This window comes from Gymnogyps californianus, chromosome 2, assembly GCF_018139145.2.
Source record: "Gymnogyps californianus isolate 813 chromosome 2, ASM1813914v2, whole genome shotgun sequence".
NCBI classification, from domain to species: domain Eukaryota; kingdom Metazoa; phylum Chordata; class Aves; order Accipitriformes; family Cathartidae; genus Gymnogyps; species Gymnogyps californianus.
In genome coordinates this window covers 1955017-1964906 of record NC_059472.1, presented here as the reverse complement: position 1 = coordinate 1964906, position 9890 = coordinate 1955017, and the positions used below count along the sequence as shown (strand labels likewise).

The 9890-nt window shown below is 50.2% G+C and overlaps 1 protein-coding gene across 1 annotated transcript; it reads right to left on the bottom strand.

The window, feature by feature from the left end:
* Window positions 1-202: 202 nt before the first annotated feature.
* ARC (activity regulated cytoskeleton associated protein) lies at window positions 203-1417 on the bottom strand. The gene has a single exon (XM_050892806.1). The coding sequence runs from the start codon at window positions 1415-1417 to the stop codon at window positions 203-205; it is 1215 nt and encodes a 404-aa protein (XP_050748763.1).
* Window positions 1418-9890: the final 8473 nt, after the last annotated feature.

The window sequence follows — 9890 nt, the reverse complement described above, 5'->3', positions numbered from 1 at the left end:
GGTGGGCAACCACATCCTAAGGTGCCTCTCCCCCATCGCCTCCCTCCCCCCACAAGCAAAGTTAATTCCTCTGCTATGGGCTGTTGGACTGAGCACATCTCATGTCTCGTCTCAGCCAGAACCTCTCTCCAAGGAGAAGCTTCCTAAATACGCCCCCGTCTCCCTTTCATGTAACCCAGACTGCTGCCTCCCTTGGACTAGCTCATATGACAGTAGCTGGTGGGCTAGGGGGCTCAGGTTGAGTCCCATTGCTCGGCACGGGACTGGCAGTGGTTGAGGGAGGCACGCTCTCCACAGAATCTCCTGATTGAAGCTCAGGGGTCCTCTGTGGGCTGGGCTCCTCAGAGCGGTCCATGTTGCCTTGGACTTCCTTCCCTCTTTGGATCAGCTGCTCTAAGGTCTTGGGCAAGGGGTAACTCAAGAAGCGCTTCAGTTTGGGCTGGAGGGTGCCTACCACATACTGGATAATTTCCTCCTCGTCCGCATCAACATAGAGGGTCTGGTACAAGTCTCTCTTGCGCCAAAGGAACTGATCCAGTGGCTCCCCCTCTTTCTGGGGCAAATCCAGCTCCCTTTTGATAGCATCCCTAGTCAGAGTCCCCTCGCTGTACTGCAGGAACTCCTTCTTGAACTCGACCCAGTTCTTGACAGAATCCTGCTTGTATTCCCACCACTTTTTAGCTGGGCCGTTCATGTGGTTTTGGATCTGAGACAGCCAGTACTCCTCTGTTCCACCCACCTGCTTTAAGTATTCCTCCAAGTGGCTCAAGAACTCCCGGGGATCCTCAAAGACCTGGGTCTCCACTGGGGACGCTGGAGCATCCTCTGACACAGAGACCCACTGGTAGGAATCGTGGGCCTGGGGGATGCTGGGCACCTCCCCAGGAGGAGGGGTCAGTGCATACATTTGGCTCATATCAAGGGCATAGTCATAAATCTCCCCCTCACTTGGCCTTATCTCTGGGCCTCCCACCCCAACGGACACAGTCTGCTTGCCATGGTCCGGAGGGCAGTATTTGCCTCCCATGGACTCCAGACGGTCCGCCCACTTCTCCAGACGGAAAAAGACCTCCTTCCAAACATTCATCTCTCTCTTGACCCACCTCTCCAGATGGGCAATTGTTTCCTGGCATCTGGCCAGGCAGGCCTTGATGGACTTCTTCCATCTTTGGTTATCAGTTGGGACATGGTCCTCTAAGTTATTTTCTAACTTCCCCACTGATTTCTGCAAGCCTTTCAGCTCGCGCTCCACCTGCTTGGAGACCTCAGACAGGAGGTGCCGGTGGGTCCTCCTGACATGCTCCAACATTTCTGCCCTGCATTTCCCTATCTGCAGGATCACATTGGGCTTGTTGGCAACTCCACGGTGCCCCTGCAAGGAGTGGATGCCCGCATTGGTGACATTGTCCAGCTGCATGGCTCCAACCGTGCGAGTGTCAAACGCAGAAAGAACTGGGTTGTAAGCCCTGGCGCTAGAGCTGGCTCTCAAAAACCCCACCACAACACTTCCCGAAAGACACACAGAGACTTATAAACCCCCCTCAAAGGACTTTTTGACACAAACACAACCAAATCAGATATCACCGCAGAGCGAGCTGTTCGGTCCCCGTGGATCCCAGAGAGAGTTGTAGGCAAATTTCTCCCGGTGCCCAGCTGGAAACGCCGGTCTCACGTGCTCAGGCTGTCCCAGAGAGAGACAGGATCCTCCAGGAACAAGGAGAGGAGTTGACTAAAACGTCCAGCCCCGCACGCGTGCCCGCTACCTGCTCGTCCGGAGCTGAGAATCTTGAACGTCGGAGAGTCCCCGCTGGAGAAAAGCACACAGAGATGCACGCAGAAGCTGGAAGCTGCTGCAAAAATCCCGGTGATTTCTCCTCTGGTAAACTTGGCGAGTCAAAAACGCTTTCACTAGAGATGCAAAGAGCTGCTTCTCTTCCCTGTCTGAACTGCCACTAGTCCAGGCTCTTCCATCTACTTATACCCCACACAGCTCAACATGTGGGTGGTGCCCTGCCTCCTCTCGCACTCTCAGCGCAGCGTTCATTGGAGGAAAAGCGAGGCCGGTGTCTGTGGCAACCCAGATCTTGGCAGCCTCCCCTCGCTTCCCACCCCCTCACGCACGCCCCCAGACTCGACACGAGAAGCACTTGAAAGGTGCTGGAGACAGTTGGATAGATGGATGAGTAATCGCACCTTCCGCCTTTCAGATTGCAGGAAAAACACTTATTCATTCCACAACTATTTACTCAGCAAGGTCATCATTAGCATGCTTCCCCTGGCAGCACTTGCAGAGGGGGAGATGAGGAGGAATTCAGTGTGTCACACCAAGACAGACGCCCACGGGCCCCCGCACACCCTCACATGCGTGCACACACACACACACACACTCAGAGTGAGCTCACTCCTAATGCAAATGCTTGGAAATGGTGGTAAATCAGCAGGGAAAAAAAAAAAGAGAAAAGAAAAAGAAAAGAGGAGGGGGGAAGGAGAGGGGGAAACACTCAAAGGAGCCACTTCAGCACAAATTGGAGCACTCTGGACTTTCTAAAGCGTTGGTAGGTGGGAGTCATCCCCACTGCTTAATTGCACCAGACCAACGGCTCTCTTGGGAATATTCGGTAAGGGAGGGGGACGGCATCCTGGTTTTTACACCAAATTAAATCCGCCCATCAAAAGCCTGTTCCGTACTTAGCTTGAATCAGATGCTTAATCAGTTAGCCAACCCACAAGCGCAGAGGAAGCTACATTTGTTCTTTGCTCTTGACAAAGCAGGAAAAGCCTACCATAAAAGGAGTCCCCGGGTCTTATATAAGCCAGAGATAAAGGATTCCCTAATCTGAGAGACTTTCCCGCCGGAACACCCTGGGAGAGGTGCTGAGGACATCTGGGGCTTCTCGTCCCTTCCCAGTGACAGTGGCCGGACGCAGTGGGATGCTGATTCATGAATATCACCTAAAAAGGGGTTTCAAGCCTGTTGGCAGCGGGGAGATGCTTTGCCTCTGCTCGGGGTGGTGGGCAGTGTGCCAGGGAGGCTTAGGATGGGTCCCCGCTCCCGCAGCTCCTGGCTACATGTTTCCTGGTGGGACTGCAGCCAGCCTGGTAAGAGTGAAATGCAGAGGAGACGGGTGGTCTTTCAGTGAAGTCCTGCTGAAAGGAGGTCTCAGTGACCCCGTGCATTTGGTTAAAGCAGAGTCCCCTTGGAGCAAACTGGCGGTGGTTAAGCTGAAGGGCATGAGAGACAGGGGTCAGGGCTCCTTTTGCCCCCCATATCTATGTGCTGCAGAAGGGCACGTGTCTGTTCCCTACCAGGTGATGGCAGATGGACAAACACTACTGCCGTATGGCTCTCGGGAAAAAGGAGGGTTATTTAGGGCAGCAACAAGCTGACATAGAAGGGCTGCATGGTTTGGTTGAAGGTGAGGAGTGACGGTGAGTGGGGAAGGGGACAAAAGCCTGAGGGTGTAAATGCAGGATTCCTAATCCAGCAGACCCTCCCAGTGCCACTTTATCCCACACACATATCATGACAGTGATATGACTGGCAGAGAGCTGTGCCCTCTGCCATGCTTACTTCTCCGCCTTCACCCAGCTTTCCTAAGCATGAGATTTCTGTGCATCTGTGTTTGTGTTTAGAAAGGATCAAATGTCAGTCATCTGAGGGTTTGGGACAGATCTGAAGCCTTTTATGCTGTGGTCTCTATACCCCACAGAGTCTGCCTTAAACCTGCATTGACAGTAAGAGCTCACATGAATTGGGAGAGACTGTGCAATCTCTGTATTTCTGGATTAGTGCAAAGATATTCTCCGGAAAGCTTTTCACCCAGGACCCCCAGAAATGGCCCTTAGGAGATTGCCGGTGGATGGGGTCAGGTTATAGACTGGATTTAACTTTACAAGGTGACCTGGTTTCAATCTCACCTTTTCCCATCAAATGCCAGAGTCTGGGATGATCTGCCTATAAAACCTACTCCACCAAGTCAGACTCTTTCCAGCCCCTGCTGCCTCTCTTTCCTTCTCCCTTAGTTTTCAGTGGGGGGGATTCATCAGTCTGAATTACCTCATTTGGCACTTAGGTCTGGTCATAGAATCTCAGGATTATTAAGGCTGGAAGGGACCTCAGGAGCTTTCTAGCTCAACCTCCTACTCTAAGTTGAGTCAGCTACTGGGTCAGATGAGGTGATTCATGTTTCAGATATTGAAAACCCCAGGGATGAGGATTGCAGAACCCTCTTTGGGCCATCTGCTCCACTGCATGACTGTCCTCAGAGGGAAAACCTTTTTCCTTATACCCAGACTGAGTGTCTGGTTTCAATTTATACCCAATGTCTCTTGTCCTCTCACCAGCCACCTCTATGAAGAGCCTGGCTCTATCCCCTTGATAATGTCCCCACAGGTACGGGAGACTGCTGTTAGGTCCTCGCAAAGCCATCGCTTCTCCAGGCTGGACAAGCTCTAGTCCCACACCAGGCACCAGACAAGTGCTTTAGCCCTGACCATCTCAATGGCCTGTGCTGAACTCATTCCAATTGATGTCTTGTACTAAGGGGCCTGAACATGGTTGCAGCAGCCAGATATGGTCTAATACGTCCTGAGTAGAGGGGGACAATCACTTCCACTGATCTCCTGGCTGTACTCATGCTCCCACAGTCCAGGACACTTTTTTTGCTGCCAGGACACACTGCTGGATCATACTCAGCCTGCTGTGCCCCAGCACTCCCAGGTCCATTTCTGCCAGTCTGTTGCTGCCAGGGACTCTTTCTTCCCAGGCACAGAATTTGTCCTTGTTGAATATCGTAAGGTTTCTGTTGACCCTTTCCTCCAGCTTGTCCAGGTCTCTAGGTTCATCTCATTCAGCAACCTTTCCACAGAGCTCCCCTCCTAATCTGGGTGCTCTTCTTCTGTGGAGGTGGTGGGGGAGACAGGAGAGGCGAGGAGGAACGGGGGTTTTCCTTCTGGACCTGCTGGGGAATGACTTGCTGATTAAGACTTAGTGATAAGCATTTTCATTGTACTTCTAATTAAAGTAAGGTGCGTAGGCAGAGGAGGAGGAGAGAGGGGAGCCGGAAGCAAAGGGAGGAGGGAGACGTAGAGTGCTGGGAGCTGACGGGGAGAGGCAATTTGAGGCAGACAGGCAATTTCCGGGCACAGAGAGACAGACGGGCACGGAAGGACAAGAGCCATGGACTGGGGCAGGCTAGGGAGGAGGCTCTCATAGCCACAGCAGCTTTATCCCAGGGCTTCACAAAGAGGCAGCCAGACTTCTGTTGAAATTAGCTGCCTGGCCTCAGGGGAGATGGCAATGGGATGGACGGAGAAGACTGCAGGGCATGTGGTCCTCTGGGTGGTCACAGGAGGTCCAAGACAAGAGGAGGGGCAAGAAGAGCAGAAAGGGAGGGGGGAAGTGAGTATGAGGGAGGAAGAAAAAGGATGATCAGTGAGCAGGGGTAGTTTCTTCCAAAACAGCTGAGCCGGAGCAAAGAAGGCAGAGAAAACAGCAAAAGCCACATCTTATCGCTCAGCAGGGATGGTGTCAACGTGGGTTGTCTCCCTAGAGCTTCCTGAACAGTTTTAAACCACAGTAGATTAGGATCAGACCCCCAAAAACTGAGGAGAGAGAAAGAGAAAAGCCAACAGGCTAATTACAAGCAGACAAAAGGAGTGCATGGCAGCAAGCAGCAACAGAAAACCCCGCTGCGGGGAGGGGGACCAGATGAAAGGGACACTGAGTCACAGCCAGCACTGGCACCTTCCCCAGTGCTGTCACAACAGTGCTTTGCCGAGGACACGATGCATCCAGAGCCTGGTGGCACTCGCCTCTTGCAGCCATTCAAGATGCAGGCTTTCTCTGCACCTCACCTTAGAGCAAACTTGATGGGGTTTGGGGGGTTTTTTTGATTGATGTCCCTTTGCCGCCTCATCTGGATGAGTGGTTTGCTCAGATCTGCCTTATGGCAAGACATGCCACTTCTTGGAGATGAGCCTGAGCTGTGAGCCAGATGAACCCGGTGGATGAGTGAGAAGGGGAGATCCCAGGGCTTGGGAAAGCTTATGGTGCAGCGGAGTTGTGCTGTCTTTTAGTGGCTTATGCTTGGAAGAGCTCTGCTAGATTCTGTATTACCCTACTGTGACGCCAGGGTCCCTCTCCAATTATGCATTGTGATGTGCATTGCGTTCCTTCTCTGAATCACTGTCTGGAGGACCCTGTCTTTCACCAAGGACTCTATGAAGTGCCTAAAGTTAGAAGTCTGAAGGCCGGTGTGCAATTAATCCCATACTCTTGCAGGAACTAATTTTTTCTACTGGTGAACAAGGGATTTTCTCTGTTATCCTGTATCTGCTGTGCTAGAATTTTCCCTTTCACTTCCAGAATTGTTTCCTCCTTCTACAAGAAAAAAGAAAAGGAAAAAAAAAAAAAAAAAAGAAAGCACAATCCCTCCCCTCTGCCTCCATGACCTTTCAAGCCCTATTGATTCTCCTACAGGTCACCAGACAGAGCTGGCCAGTCATTAGTTTGGTAGCAAAACCCTCCAGAAGGGAATAAAATTAAGAGAAACCAAGCTGTTGGGCTTTTTAATTTATTAAAAAAAAAAAAAAAAAAAAAAAAAGAAGGAGAAAAAGAATACCACATTTAATGTACACTATATGTCTCTATTCATCCATCTCCAGCACTGGAACACTTTATTGCATTGAAGCTGGCACTCACAATGCAGAGTTTTGCATTCAAAACATGGTTCACGTCAGTGGCTGCATTGTTCCTGGCTACCCGTTGTCCTCCATGACTGGGGCCCACACGTCACTTGCTGGGAGGGTGGGGAAGCAAGCGGGAAAGCTGAGGGCAGCCCGCTATCAATATTAACAATAATCATAATAATTATTATTATTATTAGTGCCACTCCTTCTAGTGCAGAGGAGCCTGCAAGTTCTCTCCTTTTTTCTTTTCATCTGAAAAGCCCTACTTTGTGGGGAAGACAGAGTGCTTTGTTTTCAGACTAAAAATATCTTCTGTATTTTGTAGGTTTTTTTCTCCCCTTATTTAATGGGATGTTTGTTATTTTCATTTCCTCACTGGGCAGAGGAAATGTTAATGAGTGCCTCCTTGTGCTGCGTTTGCCTCCTCAAGCCTGCCTGAGGCTAAATCAAGAAAGTCAAAGGTGTCAGTATTTTTCACGACAAGAACCTGAACTCTGGTGTTGGCTGTTATGACCCTCATGAGGTCAACACAAATAGAAAGATATCTCCAAATGAACTTCATTTTCCCGTGCACATCACTGATGAGCTGGTAGAGTATATTTGTTGCTAGCACAACAAGCAAACCCTGTGTCGAAGGGCCTGATTCATACCTGGTTTATGAAATTTCATTTGCCTTTATGCCACACGGCTGAGAGCTGAATCTGGCCCATGTTTGGCTGCACACTTGACTCTTCCCCCACCTGTCCCCCTTCAGGGTGCCCCTCTAAGTGTTCTAGTAAAAGTTTCTGAATTTAGCGCTTTTTTACTCCCTCCTCAGCAGTAAACACTGAAAATCACAGGTCTGCTAAATAAGGAAAAGCAGTGGGGTGGCTGTGAAGCGCACAGCCCTGGTTCATCTCCTGGTGTGGCTCGGCTGACAAGAGTCCCACCAGTCCAGGAGAGCTGTGTTCCTCGCTGTCCGCAGGGATGATGTGCCCACGCTGATCTAAGGATTATCTGCGGTCCACAGAGCCAGTCCCACCCTCCCCTGGAGCCCTGGTTCTGCTTTACCGTTTCTATCTGGGTTTCATGTTAACACCCCCACGGCAGTGCGAGATGAGGTCCAGTGGTGATGGTAGAGGAGCACTGGGAGTTATAGCCACACAGGGAAAATGGGACATTGTCCTTTTTGGTGGCAGATTGCCAGGCCGTCAAACCACACCCTTGATCATGTCGTGAGCCAGGGGAAGCTGCGCAGCCACGTCTTTGGCAGTACCAGCTACTCACATGATGAGGAGCGAGTGGCTCAGACTGCCCCATAGCTTACCTGCTCCTGCTTCTCAGAGGCATCATGCTGTTCCCATGGGTGAGTCCGTGTTAAGCCTCTCCTTCACTTTCTCAGCACCCACATGGATTTTTCCTCCTGGACTAGGGCATGTGGGATGGGTATCAGGGCTGGTGGAAGCCTGGTTTTCCATCAGTGAAGCTAGACTGGCTCATGGGAAGATTTCAGAGCTGCAGACTCCCTGCTGTGGGCTGTGGGGAGGAGGAAGCGATGGGAGATTCTTGTGGCCGTAACAGAAAATACTGCCTTGTGGTTGTTAGCAGCCAGTCTCAGTCCCATGGAGAATCCACTACAGCCCCTTTTCCCCTTTCCCACATTTTCCACACCAAATTACATTACCCCTCCTGTGAGTGGCAACAGCTCTGTTCCCTTGATGGGAAATGTCAGATGAAGCTAAGGAGTGCTCAGGCAAAGCAGGTCCAGATTTGGAGGGGATGTAGAAGCCTCTTTGCACGTGGTATTGTAGGTATCCTCCAAGATGTGCAACAGCAACAAAAGCCACGTTTGTTTGGACGGCTCTGGGCTAACTTCATTCTCAAATTCCCTATTAACTTCCCTCTGGCTGATGCCCCTAACCTGGGTTAGAGAACTCCAGATTCATAATGGGAACACGCTAAGCAGGATTTTTTTGTTTTCAGGTCCAGATCCCTTCATCTGCAAATGTCTATAGTTTAGTCTTCTGCTCATCCAAAAATACTCTTCTCTGCCTGCACCATGGATCAGTTATTGCCTCGCTGAATAGATGGGTAGTTTTTCTCTCTTCAGGCACATATAAATCCCCCCTAAATGCTTTATTTGCCCTTATTCAGACTGAAATCCCAAAGCATTTTCAAATGTGCCTACCCCAGCCTGGCTAGGATTTGGCCACATAGGTGTCTTTGGACAACACCCTAGGCGGGTTTGAAGCCATGCTCTGCCTAATTTGGCAGTAGGGTTTCAACCCAGGTCTCCTCAGTGCTGGGACATTCCTAAAGGTAAAGGAAACACTAAATGCATTATTAGAACTCATTTTGTGGACATTGTTTGTTTACTTGCTTATTTCTTGTAATGTTTGGACAGTGATTTCTTCACCCATGGACCATGAACATCCTCCTTCAATGGTGGGGTACAGGATGCTCTACCTCTCTCTTAATAGGAATGGGTGTCTAGCTCTTTGCAGTGGGCTCCATTAAGGGATTGCAAAGGGCACCAAAGGGACACAGGGCCTTTCCATGGTCACAGTGGGACACAAGGCTGCTGTTGCCAGCCAAATCCATGTCTCCAGAGCTCTGTATGCTGACGTCTGTCAGTTCTGAGCTAGCTGCTCTCACAGCCAGCGTCACCATGAAGCCATAAACTAGGCCACTGCTCACCTGTTTTTAGTAATTGTATCACTCAGTGGTGACTCGATTTACCTTTTTTCAACTTTTTCCTTTTGCTTCTCCTTCTTCTAAGCTATTTCTCTTATTTTTGTCTCCCCCAAGCATCACTGTCAACAAAGGTTTTCCCCTAAGCATCCTTGCTTTTCATTGTTAATCTCTCCTAGCCACAGGGAGCAACAGCTTGAGTCAGTGCAGTTGTGTCCCCTCGGCTCAAGATAACAACAGAGCAGCTGCCTCACGTGGTAATGGGGAGCCTGCACCACTAATAACAGAAAGGGTGATGTTAGGTCACTTCTGAAGGGAAGGGAGCCTCATTCAGCGCATCCTCATCCCAGCCTAATTCAACCAGCTTTTCCGTTTCCATTATTTAAGTCCCTGTAAATGAGAGATGGATAATTAGAGACAGCAGGGAAGCTCAGGGGAAACAGAGGAACGTGAGAAGCAAGCAGCAGACTGTACTAATTTCTTCTTTCCAAATGTATGAGGCCCCAAACACCACTAAAAGACATATTAGA